Raw genomic sequence first — 20,677 nt, 5'->3', positions numbered from 1 at the left:
AATGTCCTTTCCTTCCCATCACTACTTCTCCTTTACACATATTGACTCCTTTGTACAAAAAAATAAACAAGTCTCTCTGCCTTCCTATGCTACCCCATCCCCAATCCCCAACGCACAACTGTATTTTCCTTATATCAGGAGTGGTAGTTTTATTAATTGAATTGTGTCCCTGCTCCTCCAATGTGTGTGTGTGTGTGTGTGTGTATGTGTGTGTGTGTGTGTATACATACATAAAATAAACAAGTCTCTTATATATTATATATATATATATTTTAAAGTCATAATCACTACATATATATATATATATATATATATATATATATATATATATATATAAATATATATTTTAAAGTCATAATCTCCCAGCACCTTGGAATGTAACCTTATTTATAGACTAGAGGCCCAGTGCACGAAACTCATGCACTCGAAGGGGGGAGTCCCTCAGCCTGGACTGCACCCTCTCGCAGTCTGGGAGCCCTTAGGGGATGTCCGACTGATGGCTTAGGGAGCAGGCCTAAGCCATCAGTCGGACATCCTTAGTGCTGCCGCGGAGGTGGGAGAGGCTCCCACCACTGTTGCTGCGCTAGCCAGCCATGAGCCCGGCTTCTGGCTGAGCAGCGCTCCCCCTGTGGGAGCACACTAACCACTAGAGGACAGCTCCTGCATTGAGCATCTGACCCCTGGTGGTCAGTGTGTGTCATAGTGACCGGTCATTCTGCTGTTCGGTCAATTTGCATATTAGCCTTTTATTATATAGGATAATGTGTTATTCTGGGTAAGGTCTCTGATTCAAATTTTTTTTTTAGGTAGTTAAAGGGAGGGGCAGAATTTTCACTTGAGCCTGAAGCTAAAATTGCCCTTAGCTAAAAAATCTGCATACCAGTGAGATACATCTTGGTGAGGCTCATTCTGAACCCCCACACTATTCTATTATGTGTATAAGTATTGGGAACCATCTTATCTCTTTAGTGAAAGGAACCTTTTGTTATGTTACAATGACTAACTTTATCTCATGAGTTGTGTTTTGGCTTCAAGCCTGTATCCAGTATTCAAGAAGCAACTTTAGCTCTTCTGTCCAATATTTACCTGGCATACCTTTTATTTTATTTTCTCTAAATCTTTCTAGATTTTTATGTATTAGATAGGAATAGCCCATGGACACAGACAATAGTCTGGCGAATGCCTGGAAGGGGCGGGTGCAGGGTGGAGGAGATCAATGGGGGGAAAACCCACCTAAAACAAAGGGACATCTGCAATACTTTAAACAATAAAGATACATTTTAAATAAAAGAAATATCTTAGTTGAAAAGAGTTTTATGTGAAATAATATAAGTAATTGCTCTACACTGTACTTTATATTCTCAACTCCTCTCAAAGAGATATTAATTGACCCTATGTTCACTTAATGTTAATTGACCCTATGTTCACTGACCGCAAGACTGACTTCCACCATACCGACCCAGCACTGACTGCTACGGGGGCTGTGATCAGACCCTGTTTTTCTCTCCCAGCCTCTATCCAGGCCTGATAGCAGCCCCCTCAGCAGTCAGTGCTGGGTCGCCTCGGCTGAGGTGCCCACAGCGCTGCAGTCAGTGCTGGGTCACCGCAGCAACCCAGGGCTGACTGTAGGACTGACTTCTGGTTGGTCAAGCCTCTGGTCATTGTGGATGTGACGGACTCAGGGTTTTTATATATTAGGATAGGGTCTTAACATAGGTAATCAAGTTAAAGTAAGGGCATTAGAGCGGGCCCTAATCCATTATGACTAGTGTCCTTATAAAGGGGGAAATTTGGACACAGAGACATGCATAGCAGGAAGGCCATGTAAAGAGACAACAGAAAATGGTCATCAACAAAGAAGGAGAGAGGCTTGGAACAGATCCTTCCCTCACAGCCCTCAGAAAGAACTAACACTTGATCTTGGACTGCGAGTCTCCAAAACTGTGAGACAAAAAATTTCTGTTCTTTAAGTGGCCCAATCTGAGGTACTTTGTAATGGAAGCCCTAGTAAAATAATATAGTAGGTTTTGGACATAAAAGCTATAGTGAGTGGGCATTCAGTGAAGAAATAGCATGAATAAAGGCAGGACTGAGCTTGCATTTGTGAGAGACAATTGAGACTACAGCAGATGAGAAAGGAAAGATTAAGTGGGAGTCACTGTAGGAGGACCAGTGTCATCCGACTCTGTAGACTCCCTTCCTATAATCTCCATGTTCAATCTGTGGTACATTGTTTTGTTCTTATTCATGGAGACTCATAAAATTATAGGCTGGAAACAAATTCAGAGATCATTCCTTTAAATTACATAATGCTGTACAGGTTTTCAAAATTCTTTATATAAATCCTTCATCATGTGTTCCCTTACAAAGTTGTCATTTGTCTTAGTATGAATTTATTAACACACTAGAGGGAGGCCTGGTGCACGAAATTCATGCTGGGGAGGGGGAGGATCCTCAGCCTGGCCTGTACCCTCTTGTAATCTGGGACCCCTCAGGGAATGTCCAACTGCCGGTTTAGACCCAGCAGTCGGACATCCCTCTTGTAATCTGGGACTGCTGGCTCCTAACTGCTTATCTGCCTGCCTAATCACCCCTAACCACTCTGCCCACCTGCCTGATGCCCCTAACTGTTCGCCTGCCTGCCTGATCGCCCCTAACCACCTCTGCCTCGGCCCCTGCCGCCGCGGCTTCATCAGGAAGGACATCTGGAATGACATCCGGAAGGTCGTTCAGCTGTCCAGTCTAATTAGCATATTACACTTTTATTATTATAGATAATACAGTATTTAGTCTGAATTGGAAAGGCTTACATAAGAAATGCTTCAGGGCCATTACAGGATACTGAGCTAAAGATACCCAGACAATTTAGAACACTAGGAATGACCTATTAGACAAGTACTGTGGCAAAGAAAACTCTTGAAAGTAAAGTGGCCGAGGGGAAGGTGCTTCATAAATTCTGAAATTGAAGATCTACAGTCAGGGTACCTTTTAAAAATGTGATTAAGGTATCATCAGTATCTTTAAAGAAAATGAACATGTATTGTACAAATACACTATTCTGCTTATACTCTAAAGGGGCCCGATGTCTTCAGGTTAAAAATACCTGCGTTGTCTAAAGAAAAGATAAAAGCAACACTTGATAAGGAAACATTTTCAGAATGGCAGTGAAATCCTATTAAGCCAGTGGTTGGAATTTATGCTTTTAATTGAGGTAGGGGACAACCTGGCAACTTTGAAGACTTTGGACTGTTGTTTGGCATCTGCCTCTACTAACTATTCCACTGAAATTGTTGTCACTAAAGGTACCAGTGGCACAGTTGTTCGTGAAATATCTTACTTGATAGATGTTACTTGATCTCTGTACATTTGACACTGTTAACCACCAACACCACACTTGGTTTTCTTCTAACCCTGAGGGTGGTTCTTTCTCACTTTTGAGGGATCTTATTATCAATCTTAAATCTCTGAAAAGTCTGAAATTTTTAAATATCAAGGTTTCCCCAAGGTCTAGCCTTTTCTCTTTCAAGAGCACCAGTGATGGAAAATCTCATTTTAAATGATGTAAAGGCTGATCAGTAACTTCTTAAGTACCTGCCTAACCCAAGACACAGCAGCTGTGAGTGGTGCAGCTGTACAGGTGCTGAGGCTGACCCTGGGTAGACAGACCCTGGGAGCCCTCCTGAACACTGAGAGCTGTTAGCATTTCTCCAAATCCGCAGGGGCTGCAGAATTCAAGGAGCAGCCTGGCCCACAGCCTCCTAACAGCTTTTAGAGCTGGATGTTCCTAGCTCAGTTGCAATCATTCATCCTGGCAGTAAGCATTGCCTGACCCTCTACAGAAACATCTCCCTTCCAAGGCTTTCCAGAGGGCTGTCTAGGCCGAGAAAGGAATGGGGTTGGTGCTGTGTGACTATTAGTAGGACAGCCCAAGGGTAAGAGATTAATCATCTATTAAATCTAGGGCCAACCAATTGAAGTTTAGCTCCATTTTCACTAACCTCTCTTTCTTCAGACACTGAGAACAACAACAAAATACATACATTGAAATAAATCAGAAAAACTAGAAAAACTAAAAAAAGCTTGTTCTTTGAAAATACCTATGGATGACTTCTTTGTAAGACTGATTAAGCAGAGAAAGAAAAACTGACAAGACTAGTAAGCAAAAAGAACATACACTGAGATATAACATATAGTGACAGATAAGTTATAAAACAATAAATATCACATGCAGAGATATGGCACCAGATATGGGAAAACACAGAGTATGAATGGTATTGGTTTGGCATATGATGACCAGAACTGAGGTATAGAGATAGAAAGCTAAAAGACCAATTTTATAGAAGAGATTGGAAAAGCAACTTAAGGTGTACCATCATAAAAGCCTCCAGGGAATACTGTATCACCTATCACAAATATACTCTAAATAGCCTCTGAGCTCAAGGCTTGGCCGATTTTGCTCAGTGATTAGAGCATCGGCCCATAGATCAAGGGATCCTGGGTTTGATCCCCAGTCAAGGGCACTTACCTAGGTTGCAGGTTTGATCCCCAACCCCAATTGGGGTGTGTGCAGGAGGCAACCAGTCGATGTCTCTCTCTCCCCATCCTCTCTCCTTTCCACTTTCTCTCTAAATATCAATGGAAAAAATATCCTTGGGTGAGAATAAATTAAAAAAAAAAAAGCCGTAAGAGGTTTTTTAGTAAGTAAGGGAAATTCCCAGGGAATGAACCAAATGGAGCTCAGAAGCAGAGGTACGCCGGAGCTGAGCCAATGCGGTCCAGTTTGCCAATCTCAGTAACAAAGGGGTCTAAAATACAATGACGTGGCAGGACAGGAGCTAAACCTGTTGTACTGCATAAGGTATAGATCTGAACTGAGACCCTCACTTTAAGCTGGGGCACTCTAAATGAAAAGGTGAACTAGAAAAACCCCCACATCTTTCAAGAAGGAGAGAACAAGCAACATGCGTGTTTCTTCAAGGACTCCAGGTAGGTTCTGTGTACTCCTCTTACTCCTTCCCCAAACCTGCCCCTGAAGGTAACTAATATCCTGGACTCTGTGTCTGGGTTTACATGAAGCTCTACTTGTTTTTGATAAAAATGCTATTCTGAAAGTCTTCTGTGCCTTGAGTTTTTCATTCATTATCGTGTATAAAAACTAAACCCTGTTTACTAAGAACCACAGGAATGGGACACAATTAACATTCAATTAATAAAAAAGAGACAAAATATCCAAACCATCTATGTATTGTAATGTATTTTAAAACCAATGCTAGGTAAAAACAAAAGGAAAAACACAAAGCAGAATAAACTTCAATTTCCATTCCTAAGTTTTAAAAACGTACTCCCACCCTATGACGCCTTCCCACATATGGATTCTTAACTTCTTTAGACAGGGACCCAGAACTAATGCGAAAGCCCCGACGGAGCGCCGGGGATGTTTCCCAGCACAGCACGGCTCTCCCCACAAGGGCAGGCCCTCAGTTGGAAAGCCGGGGGACGCCCAAAGTGGTGCTGGGGGCAGAGAGGAGGGCGCCTCCCTCGGGGAAAGGGGCTGAGGAGTACAAGGGTGGAAAGTAAGGTCCCCCATGGTTGGGGGGACCAAAACGGAGCCCCGATGCTAGGGGAAAGCATACTGTTCCCCCTGGGAAGGGAGGCCTGGCAACCCCCACCTCCGCGGGTGGACAGAAATCATTAGTTGGCAGACTGCCCATCTTGCTCCGGTTATAGAACCAAACTTGGACCAGGTCCTTCCGCAGCCGAAGCTGCCCGGCGATGCGGCTCATTTGCTGGGCTGTGGGCTGCGGGCACTGCAGGAAGAATTGCTCCAGGTTGTTTCCGATGCGCCGCTCCCTGCTTGCGCGTCTCCACTTCTGCGCCTGCTGCAGGATCATCTCCATTCTGCATAAGCCCAGAAGGTTCTTGGTGTCCACTTCCTCCAGCCACTTCCTCAGCAGCGGGCGCAGCTTCCACCTGTTGGCGAGGCTGAGCTGCTGGGCCTCGAAGCGGCAGATGGTCGTCTGGCTAAGCACCTTCCCAAAAAGAGCGCCCACGGCGAACCCCACGTCGGCCTGCGAGTAGCCAAGGGTCATCCTCCTCTCTCTCAGCTCCTTGGCCAGCTGCTCCATCTCTTTCTCTACGGCCGAGAGGTCCTCGGGCAGGGCCAACCTCGGGATGTACCGCAGGGCGCTGTGGGGCCCCCGGAGAGTGCCTTCCGAGGGGCTCTGCAGCCAGGCCCCCGCCTCGCCAGCTCCGAACCGGGCCTCGCAGGGCACCACCCCGCCCCTCAGTTTGTATGACGGGGGATTCAGGGGCACCCCCCACACCTCACGGCCGGGGCAGACTCCCATCTGGATCCCTGGTCTGACCATCAAGCTGCCAGGGGCCGCCTGGGCACTCAACCAAATTGGGGTGTCAACACCCACTAGCATTGGCCCTCTGGGCCCGCCCCCACCACCAACTGGCTGAGGGGACAAGTGTGAGGGCTTGCGCTCCGCCATGGAGTAAAACCGCACCCCACGCAGGAAGTCTGGTAGGAACTGATGGCTCTCGAGGCTTCACAACAGCCACCTACCTGCCTTGCCCTCGAGCCCCGCCCCCCAGAGGGCAGAGATGGCAGTGCAGGCAAGAGAAACAGGCCAAGGGTGTACTCCGCGGTGGGGAAATCCAATAGACCCACCCGTTAAGTCTTAGTATCTCCAGGGTTAAGGGAATGCGTCCTCTACCCTGAACTTTACTTCCAACTCCCTCCGAGGTGCAAGTCTCCCTGGGCTTTGCACCTCCAAGCTGCCTGGGATTCCTTAGTCACTGCCTCCATCCTATCCCTGAAGGGACCTAGGAATTTACTTACAGCTCTTCAGAACTCGGGTATCTAATTCCTTTCCTCCACATGATCTGAACGACCCCGCTCGGCTTCACAGATGTTTGTTAACCGTCTACAGGCCAGGTATTTCTGGGACTAGCCTTCAATTCATGAACTGTCCCCTCATGCTATCTTGATGGTCACAGGTACTGCCAACAGTCTCTCCTTTGCACATGTTCACACCCTGTGTGTGCCCCAAGAAACCTAAATATCGCTGCCTGACTTTCCAGTTAACATTAATTTGCTGCCAGGTTCTACCCCTCACCCCCACACTTTGCTAGATTCCATTCTCTCACTGGGGCCAAGTTCTCGACTAATTCCATGTTTCTCCCACCAGCCCTTCAAGTCCTTTGCACTTCATCCTACTTCAGCTTCCAGGCTCAGAATTCCTGCCTATAATGGAGACCTATGTGCTTCATCTCCCTTCCCCTCTGGAGGCAGGTCTCTGGACTGGCCTTACTGATGGCTCCCTGCAATACCTGACTCACCAACACCAGGTTCCTCTAATCCTGGCTTCTCACACATCAAAGAGCCAAGAATCTTAGAATATTTTCCCCTCCACTATGTCTGCAGCTCAGGCATCCAGTCTTAGGTCGTGGGTGGAAAAAGCCAATGAGGAAGGGGGAAGAGAAGAAAAACCTCAAGTTCAAAGCTTCTAAGAAGAGAGTGACCTGGGCTGGACAATCCCGTTCACTCTCCAATTCAAGCATGATGTGTCTCTGCCTCACCCACGTCTACTGAAATTGGTCTTCTTGAAATCACTGGTGACCTTCCAACTGTCAAATCTGATGGCTTTTAAAAAATCCTTATCCCATTAAACTTCTGTGTTGTGTCGGACAATGCTGACTACTCTTCTTGCTCCTTCTCCTTTTTAAATTTCCATGAAATGCTGGTCCCAGCCAAATCTGTATTTCAGCCTTGACTTTTAATTTCCAGTTCTGTATTTCCCAGTGCCCCAAATAAAATTCATTATCTGCATTTCTACACCTGCTTTCCTCTAAGACTCTTTAAGCTGGTTAATGGCATCATTACCCAAGCTTAAACCTAGGAATGGTTCTTGACTTTGCCGGGAATCAAATCTTAATTAATAGGTCTTCTAAAACACCTGAACTCTGCCATTTCTCTCTAGCCTCATCTTACTGTTTTAATTTAGGTCACATTATTTTTCACCTGTATTATCATCATATATATAAAAGCCTAAGCATCCCTTACGACCGGACGACTGGCCAGTAGCTATGACATGCACTGACCACCAGGAGGCAGAGGCTTAACGCAGGAGCTGCCCCCTGGTGGTCAGTGAGCTCCCACAGCCAACCTCCCGTGGCCAGCCAACCTTCTGTGGTCCCTCCCACCCTGGGTGAGCCCTGATCACCAGCCAGGCGGAGGGACCCGCACCCATGCACGAATTCATGCACTGGGCCTCTAGTAACATTATAATTAGCCTCCTCTGCATCTCCTTTCAACTTTATCTTGCATACTGCTGCTAGAGTAATTTGCCAAAAACCAGACCAAACCTGACCAAACAAAAAATCTAACCATGTCATTTTCCTCTTAAATTTTTTTTCAAAATCTAACTCCTCTTCCCCCAGTCAACAATGTCAACATGGAAACTCCTGAGTATGGAAATGTGGCTTTTCACCATTTGGCCCCTCCTTCTTTTCCTCTCTCCCTCTCTCCATGCCTCCCTCTGCCAATTCTTTCCCAGCCTCATCTACCAAGCACCCCCAACTCCCTGCACCCCACCTACCTGCATGCTCAGTGAAAATATCCCACTTCGCACTAAAGACGCCATGCTTTCATGATTATTACTCCTTGTTCATGCTGTTCCTTCTGTCTGAAATGGCTTCCCCCTACTTCTTGGTCTCAATCTCTCATGTCATTTGGGCTTCAGGTCTAATGTCATCTCATTAGACACACTCTCTAAAACAGCACCTATCACTCTCTGTTTCCTTCAGTACCCTTTATTTTTTGGCATTAGCAGTATTACCTCTTAATATATAAATGTTTGTTTATATGTTTATTATCTGTTTCTCTGCTGCCAAGAGAGCAGGGACTATGCCTAGTTCACTGCTGTCTACGGTGCCTACAACTGTGCTTGGCTCACAGAAGGTGCTCAGTAAACATCTGCTGAGTTTCTAGTCACCTTTAAGATACAGGTCAGAGGTCACTGTATGATAAAGCATTCCCCCAGGCAGTTAGTTACTGCTTTTGTGGTTCTCCCCTTGACATATGTTTTCATTGTAACATTTATCTGAAATTATTTATTTTATGCCTCCACCTTTCCAACCAGTGTGAAGTACTTAAGGACATGCATGTAGATATTATAAAGCCTGGAAGAGAATAGAACCCTGACTGATACACTGTCCAATAAAGGTTTGCTGAATGAATGAATGAGTTTTCATCTTTATAATTCTGAGAGTAAAGAACATTTAGCTCCAGTTTAACCATGAGAAACTTGACCCTCCCATCCTTTCTCTCCTGTACCAGAATAAAGCCCTCAAACACCTCTTTCAAGATGGGGGGCTAGCACCATGAGACTAAATTCAACAGCTCTACAGGTAATGAGGTTGTGGATATGGCTGTGTATGTGATGATTTGTTCGTTGTCTGCATCTCCACTGCAACTACAGTCAGAATGTGTGCTGGCCAAGAGCAGGACCCTTGTCTGGTTCACTGTGAAATCCTCAGCACCTGGTACTACATCTGGCACAGAGCGGGAAGCCAATAGGTATTTGTTTAATGTTAAATAAATGAATCTCTGCAGTGTTAATGGTGAAAAGATCTCCATATTTCTTTGAGACAAGTTTCAAGATGATGGTCTATGAAAAATAGTTTACAATATATAAAATTTTGCTTAAGAATAATTTTGCTCATACCTACTCTTTCCAGGTCTACCTGCATGCTATTTTTTTCAAACTTACAAAGCAACCAGAATGAACAGAATGAAAGATCACAAAGAGGAGCAACAGAGATCAACTGTATAAATTAAGGCCCACATATGGAAACCAGCCCCTTTGCAAAAAAGCACCACAAAGAAAAAGCTCATTAGTTGTCTAAAGCAACAGTTTACTGAAAATGTTCTTAGTGAATTGGACAAAAGTTCAACTGAATTTGAGGAAAGCTTATTATATTAACTGAGCTAAAATGTAGTAGCTAAAACCATTTACTAATTTAAAAAATAAGGCTATATTGACTTGAAGTTTTTAAAAATTAACTTGGATGCTCTCAATTAAGGTTTTCTCTGTACTTGGTCAGATCGCATCTGTCAAGGTGCCTATCTCCTGGGTTATGCATATGTGCTGTCACAAATAAAAGCCCATACTCTTAGGGGAAGTCTTGACATCTCCTTAAAAGTGTATTTAATGGGCTATGGAAATGGGGTGATCCGGGAAAAAAGGCAGGAGCACATTTGGTTGGAACAGAAATAGAGTTCAGGGGAAGGCAGGTGATGGGGATGCCTCAGACAACCAGCACTGTATGGGCCGTGGCGCTTGAAAAGCTAATCCATCACCTTCAACAAATACAGAGGCCTCTCAGTAAGTGATTAGATTACAATGTAAGAAGCAGCTCAGTCTTATCCCTAGGGAATTAAGAAGTAAGGATAAAAATCACATGATTCCAGGCCCCATATATTTAGTCTCTAAATGGAGAGTAAAGAAACTGTCAGGAAAGCAGGACGGCTACACTTGCACAAGGAGAACTTAACAGTTTCTATTATTAGGATCCAGGAATTAAGAGAAGTTAACTTGTAAGCAGAAATGCACAAAGTGTTAGGATACGCATTATTAGGCTCTCCCTAAGTATCCTTTATTCTAAGATGGCAAGACCAACTGCCAAGATCCACTAACGGTTAAGAAGCAGGGAATAGTGGAGGCCAGGTTAATAACAAGCATCCTTATAAGTCTCATCTCTTTGGCAAGCTCTGCCCATATTCTCAGGACCACAGTGATCTCCGACCCCTTTGAACTCCCCGCCTTTCCACTCTGATACCCTGGCTGCCCTAAACAGTTAGCTGTAGCTTCATGTTTTAGCTCTCTTTGTAGAAAATGTGGAACATCCCAAGCGGACATTACAGATATGATTTATTTTGTAGTTATGTAAAAATGTGCTAATGCACATGCTATCCTCAGTGCTCTTAGCATAGCAAGTGCATAAAACACCTGATGTGAGGGAAGTCTGGCTTTGACTTACTCCATCATGCTGATCAATTATCTCATTGGCTTGGAAGGTAATCCTTGCTTCCTCATTTCTCCAAAAGCATCTCTCCCAGAGCTGCTCATGCTCCAGATAGAGGACCAAGTTTCACTTAAAAATATATGTGAATTAATTTTTGTACAAGGGGACAAGCTATAGTCTAGCTTCATTCTTTTGCATGTGGCTTTCCAAATCTCCCAGCATTGTTTATTAAAGAGGCGTTCTTTTCTCCATTGTGTGTTTTTGGCTCCTTTGTCAATAAGATGTGCTACATATACACAATGGAATACTACTCAGCCTTAAGAAAAGATGAAATACTGCTATTTGTGACAACATGGATAGACCTTGAGAATATTATGCTAAGTGAAATAAGTCAGTCAGAAAAAGCTAAGAACCATATGACTTCACTCGCATGTGGGATATAAAACTGAAATAGACAGACAACAGCACGGTGGTTACCAGAGGAAAGGGGGTGAAAGGTAGTAAAGGGTAAAGGGGGCCAAATATATGGCTTAGTAAAGGGGGCCAAATATCTGGCGAAGGAAGGTGAATTGACTTTGGGTGGTGGGCACACAATGAAGCAACAGGTCATGTATCAGAGAAATATATACCTGAAACATATATGACCCTATGAACCAATGTCATCCCAATAAATTTAATTAAAAAAAGAATATATGTGAAGTTTCATTTTACATTTATGTGAAATATATGTTTCCAAACAACACACACACACACACACACACACACACACACACACGACATAAAAGCCCAACTTTTTGAATGTGATTAGCTCAACAGAGCAGACCAGATGTAAGAATGGTGTAAAAGTTAGAGAGAGTGAGGCAGAGGAGATGGTGCTAATTTTACAGTTTCCCCCACTCTGCAGAGGCCCTAGAAACTCAGCGCTGACACCAAACGGCAGGCGTAGATCCTTAAGACCACATTAATCAAGGAGCAAAACAGAAGGCAAAGGCAGGACACAAGATCCAGAGACCAGCCACTGGGAAGTTCTGCTCTGAGTCAGAATCAAGAATTCAGTAAAACTGTGGCAGCTGAGTACAGAAGAGTGACACTTTCCACCTCTCAGTAAGACAGTTAGCACCACACATTCCAACAATTTAGTTCACTAAAACTACTTCAAAACAACTGAAGTAATTAAACTATCAATCGCTGTGTGGATTTTTAAGTAGAAAACAGTGTAAGACAAAGTGAGACATCAAAGACATGTTATACAGTTAAGAAAAACTGACACCCAAAGGTAAATTACATACAACAAGAACATTAAAGTTGTAATAACACAAAAAAAGAGTTAATCAAGTCAGTGTAGCCACGAAACAGAGTCATTTATTACTCTATGAGATAACTCACAAGGTAAATAAAAATTAGCACTGTTCTGCTGAGGTGATAACAGAGGACAGGAGCAGGGGCCAAAGGACAGTGAAACCAGATGCTTTTATTCTTACAAAATATAGAGAAAAGCTAGAATGTCGCCAATGTAGCATTTCCTTGATTTTTAAAATTTCAGATAAAGACCGAAGAACTTTTAAAAGAGAAACAGAGACACTAATATCTTTTTTGAGGAAAAAAAAAACTTTTTGCTATTATTCTTGTCATTTTAAAAAAATGACTCTGCTGTGATATAATTGCTGCTTTGAAATAAAAGCTCATGACTCACTTATGATCCAACAACATAGACCACAAAGAGATTTAGAGTATACAGAAAAAAATCTTCCCTTTTATTTTATACATCTGTGATATTCATGAGCTATGAACTTCTGGTGCTATGAAGTAATATTAAATATAAAAACCCTATGGCTTCACCAGAAGTCTTAAAGAATTTTAAATATCTGCATAAGGCAGGAAGAGCAGTTGAGTTGAGTAGGGATGGGTTGAAAGGCACTACGGTGATGAGTCAGGCATATTCACAGATAGTCACAGATAGATAAAGTTTAAAGGTTCTTGTTATGCCAGGCAAGATTTAAAGACACGGTTTAGGTGAGTTTGCCCTGTTACAGAAGAAAAGCTTGTGGATGTTCTTGCACTGAGTACTGCACTCGGGGCGCACTCACCACCTTCTACATTCAAATCTGTGCTCCGTCTCCACCGTAGAGCAGGAGCACAGCTGGTTTAACAGGAAAATTTTCTATCATGCTGCACAGTCAAATACACTCAACAGAACTGAAAGCTTATGACCAACGGAACCAGTAATTCAGGCTGTAGCATGGGCTCAGAGAAGTGAATGAGAAGTAGACTAAAATTTCTGTTTACAGGAGGTAACTCTTTTAGGTACTGAGAGAATTAATTTTTGTTAACTAGATTCCAATTAATTGATTTTGGTGCCATTATTATCGTAAGTTTTGGGCCTCTGTGAATTCCCCTGGAATCTCTTTTAGACACTATGAACTGAAGCAAGAGAAACAGAGACAGTAGTATCTTCTTGGGGAAAAACAAACAAACAAAAAAGAACACATTCAGTAACATGACATGCAGTAATGACCATGGAAAATTCAAGAGGCAGTACCAGACTTAAAATGACAAGTTCCAATACAGTAACTTCATCTAAATATGTAGATTAAAAAACTCCTTGTAGCATTGTAAGCCTGACAAAGCCTTTGGTTTTAGACAAGGAGGCAATAAATCAGCTGATAAAATGGAATTCTCTTTCAAAGTCACATCACTATGATTCCCAAGGTCTTAAAGACATGCAACCAGGCTATCAGCTTCTCTTTTGAGTAACACTCATGTCCAACTCCACATTTATTTGCCTAGAGTCCATGTAGCCCCCAGTAGCTGCTCTTCCTTCTATGTGTGTGCAGATAACATCAGACAGATGAAGGTTTCATCTTCTGAAAGCCTCAGAACTTTAGGAAGCAATTGTATCAAACAAGTTGCCAATGGAAAACTGAAAACAATTATCGTTATTTATTTAATGTGAGTTTTACTAATTATTTTCTGAATATTCAACTATACATTCACATGGTTAAAGAAGTACACCAGGGTATATAGTGAAAATATGCAGCATTTATTTTCAATTTTCATTTTGTTGCCTATTGGCATTCATGTGGTCAACTTCCAGCTAGAATTTGACATTTTGCTCACATAGACTTTCTTGTAATAATTTAAATTCAGGGAAAACATTTGTCTTTTAAGATTGACAGAAATGTAGAGGAAACATAAAGGAAGAAGCCAATGAATTTAAAGAAGTTTCTCATAAGAATATGTGCTAGGGCAGGTGTCATTTTGAAAGGAAGGCAATGTACTAAAGAACTGACAGGCATTGTGGGAGAAGAGGGAAGAAGAGGACAGTAGCAGGAAGAAGAATGAAAGGAAGAGTCAGCACCGAACTGAAGTAGGTTCAGGAGAATGAGAAATAAGGTAGGGTACTGAAGAATAGACAAACTGAGAAGGTTAGTACTGTACTTCTTCTGTAGAAGATACGCTGGGAGGCTCTGAGAGTTACTCTGGAATGAGACAGCACTAGAATCAGGACTTACATTATACAGAAAATACAAAGACAGAAGCAGGAGAGAAATGACAGAGTTTCCTCAAATACTGAAAAGTAACAAACACTTTCTCTAAAACTATACATAGTAGTCGACTGGCTGGATAAAATAACTACCATGCGTTGCTTTGCATAGTAGTGTGGGACTATAAAAGTGACTGTACAAGCTGAAACCAATAAAGTAATAATAGTAATCAATGGGGAAAACTATGGTTGTCCTGTGGCCTTTAATTATTTTTTTGTCAAAAGATTAACAATCCTGTTACTGTAAGCAAAAAATAAATAGGAAAATGAAAAAAAGTAAAAATAGTTGTATTCAGTACACTGCAATTTAAAACTTAGAAACATTGAGATTAAGATACTTTATTTTTTTCAGTTTTTTAAAAACTTATTTTTAATTATAGTTGACATACAATATTATATTAGTTTCATGTATACAACATAGTTATCCAACATTTATGTACCTTATGAAGTGATCACCACGGTAAGTCTAGTAACCATCTGTTACCAACAGGTATTACAATACTAGAGGCCCAGTGCGCATGAAATCATGTGCGGTTAGGGTCCCCAGGCCTAGCCTGGCCTCCTTCGCATGGCCGCTGCCACCCTGCGCTACGTGAAGCTCCCCGCCCCGCCCCGCCCCGGGATGCTCTGTGATGCTCGCGGCCCCTCCACTGCTCCGCGAGGCTCCCCCTGCCCCTCGACTGCTCCACGAAGCTTGCTGCCGCCCTGTGAAGCTCACGCTGGAGATTCTGCAAAACTCTCCCCGCCCCGCCACTGCTCCACGAGGTTCCGACCCGCAACTGCTCCACAAAACTCGCTGCCACCTGGGTGACTGCTCTGCTCGGCTCACGGCCACCCCACGGCCACCCCACGAAGCAGCCCGCCACCGCCGACCAACAGTCCCCAGTCCCGCCCCGCCGCCAGCCCCCCCTCATGGTGAGCGGCTCGGGGGCTGGGAGAGAGGGGGGACAGAGAGGTGCTTCATGGTGACCGGTCGCCCATTCGGTCGTGACGCCACCTAGTTCTTTATATATATTAGGATTATTGACAATATTCCTTATGCTGCAAATTACATCTCCGTGACTTATTTTATAACTGGAAATTTGTACTTCTTCATCCCTCTTCCTTTTCCAGTTATTTTTTAAAATTTATCTTTATTGTTGAAAGTATTACAGATGTCCCCCTTGTTTCTCCCATTGACCCCTCCTCCCCACTTCTGCCCCCTCCCCAGGCCTTCACCCCACTATTGTCTATGTCCATGCTTACTTTATTTCTTTATAAAAACTTATTAAGAGTAGTTTGAACAGTGCTTGCCTTCTTGTCATACTAGTATAACTTACGATATGGTTCAAGCAAATCTTTTCTATGCCTTGGCAAACTGTCATACTCCTAAGTTCAGATCAGCTTCCAACATTTTATCCTTCACAGTTCCAATGTCGTGAAATATCTCCGAGTTCATTTGATGTGAAGTGTTTTTGTTTGTTTTGCTAGTGTCATTTCCTCTGGGACATCTTCATCTTTTTCGTCACAAACACTTTCTAATTTCATTTCTTTCCTGCACTTTTATCTTTGTTGGACAAGTCTCTTTTGATAATCCATTTTGTAAAATGGAAGCTAGTGCTATCTGTGTATGAACTGAACATCAGATATACAGTGATAAGTCAGCGACACATTTTGAAATAAGTGCTAACTAGCCACTGATCATAATGTGCCATCTATTATTTAGATAGGAATTTGTACTTAATGCAATCATTCACACTTAATATATTGTGGTAACTGAAATTTTTTCCAGGGGAGTTGGTGTTATTTAGCTAAACTATGGTGGCTGAAATTTGTATATACTGGAACCATGCAAAACGAGGACCACTTATATTTTGAGTCCTAACCACATGCCAAGTACTATTTTAATAGTCCTATATAGGTTATTTCACTTAATTTTGACAAAACCCAATGTGTTGATTCTAGTATTATCTATATTTTATAGATAATGTGATTGTCTATCTTTATCTGGCCATATAATAGAATTCTCCACATACTTGGAAGAATACAAATTTCCCACAGTCATGATAAAGCTAAAGCTCTTCATCATAAATGTTGATTATGGAGTTTGAAATGAAAAGTAACATATTCATCTGGAACATATATTTAAAGTAAAACATAATAACATGGAACGAAGGTGAAAAATTTAATTTAGGGTTTCTTACAATAGTCTCATTTATAGAAATCATTGCTACACAAACTTAAAATTATGTTCATGTGTCTTTGCCCAAATTTTCAACAAGTAACTTCTACAGTATTTTAGAAATTATGAAATTCTGTAACATAACTGAATACTGGATCTCAATGGGGCAACATTTAATAAAGGAGTGTGTCAGTGAACTAAGAGTAGTTTTTGGGTCCTGAGGGAGTTTATAAGTCCTTATCTTTTCGCCCCACTCTACCTATTTCAGTGACCCATCCTCTGATTAGGAACAAAAATAACCTTTGCAATAAGCAGAAAACTTTTTTTTAAGGAATCCATGAGTTCCTTGCAGGTGCAAGAGTCATATCTAGCAACCTGTATACCCTTACAGTCTAGACTAGTGCCTCGTATATATTAAGTGCTCAATAAATCATTTTAGAATTAAGGAATAATATTTACAGCTAGTTTCTTGCCTAAAGAGAACCAAGGATAACTCAAGTTTCAGGTAAGACATGAAATTAGGCTCTAATTTTAGGAGAAACAAATTTATTTAATTAAATTTGCATTTTCTGAAATTAAGCTTTGCTGTCTACGTTGACTTCATATGTTTCTAAAGAAAAGCAAAACCAAATAACTCTGAGGGATTATTCCTTCCTAAGAGAAGTGCTACAAGAATCTAAACTACAATGGTTATGGAAGACTATACCTTTCCTTTTTTTAATTTTATAATTTTTTATTTTTTAAAATATGTTTTTATAGATTTTGAGAGAGAGAGAGAGAGAGAGAGAGAGAGAGAGAGAGAGAGAGAGAGAGAGAGAGAGACATCAATCTGCTGCCTCCTGCTGGGGATCAAGCCAGCAACACAGGAATGTGCCTTGACCAGGAATCGAACCTGCAACCTTTTGGTACATGAGATGACACTCAACCAACTGACCTACACTGGCTGGGCAAAGATTGCACTTTTCACTATAAAGTTCAAGCCGCACATCATCCAGTTCCACAAATAGCTTTCCCACATATTGGTTACATTTCATCACTTGTTTTTGTGCCTTAAATTAACAATGTCCTATTTTAAATTTAATCACATTCCCTTGGAACTAACCAGGAAAGGTGTGGCTACTTTGCCACATAAATTTAAAATGACCAAGTTTTTTAAAGCAATTTATCAAAATGAAATAAAAGTAAAATACCAAGATAATTCATGTTGCTTTTTAAGAACATCTGAAACATTAGCTAAAAATAAAAGAATCTCTAAGCCAATATTGATTTTGGAATGTTATTAGAAAAATTTAATTTAGAGTTTCTTACAATAGTCTCATTTATAGAAATCATTGCTACACAAACTTAAAATTATGTTCATATGTCTTTGCCCAAATTTTCAACAAATAACTTCTACAGTATTTTAAAAATTATGAAATTCTGTAATATAACGAAATTCTGTCAAGGATTGTGCCATGAGATTATTCAAAATATCTGTAAAATAGCTGGTACATGATTTCTTTATTTATTAGTATAACCTATTGAATACTTGAGGTGAGATATGTATGACTGAAGGGGATATTAACAGACAACATGGACAGAAATACTAGTACTAACTCTCAAAGAATATTTGCACATGATATATCCGTTAAATCCATTTTGATGACTAAAAACTGAAGTCACTGATCAAACGAATTATCTCTCAAAATTTATAATTAAATAGAACTATTTTCCTTCAAAGTAAGACTATATTTTAAGAATATGATGACACAGCCCTAGCTGGTTTGGCTCAGTGGATAGAGCGTCGGCCTGTGGACTGAAAGGTCCTGGGTTTGATTCTGGTGGAGGGCATATGCCCAGGTTGCAGGATCGATCCCCAGTGGGGGGTGTGCAGGAGGCATCCCATCAATGATTCTCTGTCATCACTGATGTTTCTATCTCTCTCTCCCACTCCCTTCCTCTCTGAAATCAATAAAAATATATATAAAAAAAGAATCTGATGAAACAAAACCTTGAATAAATATACCCCTTCTTTTTTAAAGTGCTGATAATCAACTTAGAACATCTTGGGAATTTATAAATAGAACATATTTGGTCTATCTATGGTGCCTAATGCTCTTTTTGAATTTTCACTTCATACCAAAGTATTTATTTTAGATGTTTTGAATCATGTCTAGAAAGCAATGCAATTTCTCTGATGAGGTTTGTTTTGGGGTATTTTTGCCAGCAGATAGATTATCTCTGGTGATTTGATGTCTCTCAGTGACAGGACAGAGCCGGCAGGGAGGGTAGGGTGTAGGAGGGAGCAGACAGGGAATATGTGTCAAGAGCAGAGACCTTGTGACTTGAGGGATGCACGTATCCCATAGTCAAAGAGAAGTAAAGCTCAGGGGACTCAGTGAACCCCACAGGTCAGGCAGGCGCGGGCAGAGACTGTGGGCTGGGGGAGATGTGATGCCAGAGGCTATAGGACAAAGAATCCCCAGTGGGGAGACTGAAGTCAGGAGGACACAGAAGACAAAATCTGTAAGAGTCCTACACAGAGACTAGACCAGATGACACACACACACACACACACACACACACACACAGAGAGAGAGAGAGAGAGAGAGAGAGAGAGAGAGAGAGAGAGAGAGAGAGAGAGAGAGACACGGAGGGAAATATACACACACACAGGGAAAGCCATCAAGAGCAGTGACCCAGACAGAACTTGACTCAGGGGCAGAGAAATAGAGGACAAGTGAAGCACAGCCATGGCAAGGAGACCAACACTTATGGTAAATAGGACAAAAGTTTCTGTCTTGGGTACCAGTGATCCTCAACTTACTTTTCCAACAATTAGGAACATAGCATTAAGAGCCATGAGACACTGCTGTGGGACAGTAAAAGTAACAGCTCTTCCAAATCAATTCATAACATAACTTTCAAGTACAAATACAAATTCATATTATTCAGTTATGTATCGCAAAGCATTAAAAAATAATTAGTCTTACAATTTTTTATCTTTAAAGGGAAGAGTTAGCTCAGTAAAAGGAAATTGCCACCTTTACTGCCAAATTCTTCGAAGGATTTTCACAAATTGGTTCAGAAAGCTGTAAAAAACATGGTGGCTATTTTTAATTTTTTTAAAAGTAAGATTTCTGGAATGAGACTACTTATATTCACTGTGATTATTGGAAAACTAAGAGTCAAAATCACGGGATCACATTGGACCTGATTAAGTATGCAAATATTGGTGATCTATATAAATATCATATAGAATTTAGATGAGTTATTTTAAATGATTCTTTAAATCCCCAGAATTCCTGATTTCAATGAATTATCATGAATGATTCACTGAAAGCACAAGAATTTCTGGTGGTCAACTTTTAGGACGCATATCCCTTAAATTTACTAATAATTGTTAGGTAGCATAGAACAATGAATAGGGAAGCTAACTGATGAATAACAGCTACAAGGCCAATTCTAGAGTATAGAACAAAAACTGTCTGAGAAGTACTATTTAGTTACTGAAAGCATCACTTAAAGGATTAAAACATATATCCTTCAAATGAAAAGAGGAATGCAACAATTCTTGTGCAGTACATGGAGTAAAAAAGTGATACAGTATCATATATGCTAATATGCCCTGACTTTTAAGGTCTGCTTGTGAGGCAAAGTATAGATTTTCAATTTTCTAATTAGTTTGAGCTGAGTCTAAAAACATATTAGACAATTCAACTTGTCTATACATTCTGAATGACACCACATTCTAGAAGCAATTACTGTTGATTTTTCATTGCTATCTTTAGAAGGAAGTGATTATTCACTAACAAAGAGATATAACTCCATAGTGTCATTTCCTCAAGACATATTTTCAGCAATAAAGTGAAGTGAATATTTAGCAAATATTCAGTAAGTTTAGTCAATGTAAACAGTCAATCTAGATGATATTAGGATTACATTAGCAGGTTTTCTAC

General features: G+C 41.3%; 2 protein-coding genes across 6 annotated transcripts in view; both read right to left on the bottom strand.

Moving 5' to 3' along the window:
* The window catches only part of ARB2A (ARB2 cotranscriptional regulator A), a 372,775-nt gene that overhangs the window by 94,632 nt on the left and 257,466 nt on the right, over positions 1-20,677 (bottom strand). The gene's annotated exons all lie outside the window — the stretch shown is intronic.
* On the bottom strand, positions 568-6,622 carry POU5F2 (POU domain class 5, transcription factor 2). The gene has a single exon (XM_079790398.1). It carries the CDS (start codon positions 6,495-6,497, stop codon positions 5,478-5,480), a length of 1,020 nt encoding a protein of 339 aa, XP_079646524.1. The 5' UTR covers positions 6,498-6,622; the 3' UTR covers positions 568-5,477.

Source organism: Cnephaeus nilssonii (assembly GCF_951640355.1).
Source record: "Cnephaeus nilssonii genome assembly, chromosome: 2".
NCBI lineage: Eukaryota > Metazoa > Chordata > Mammalia > Chiroptera > Vespertilionidae > Cnephaeus > Cnephaeus nilssonii.
The sequence above is the reverse complement of the archived record's forward strand: the minus strand, read 5'-3'. Positions and strand labels throughout refer to the sequence as shown.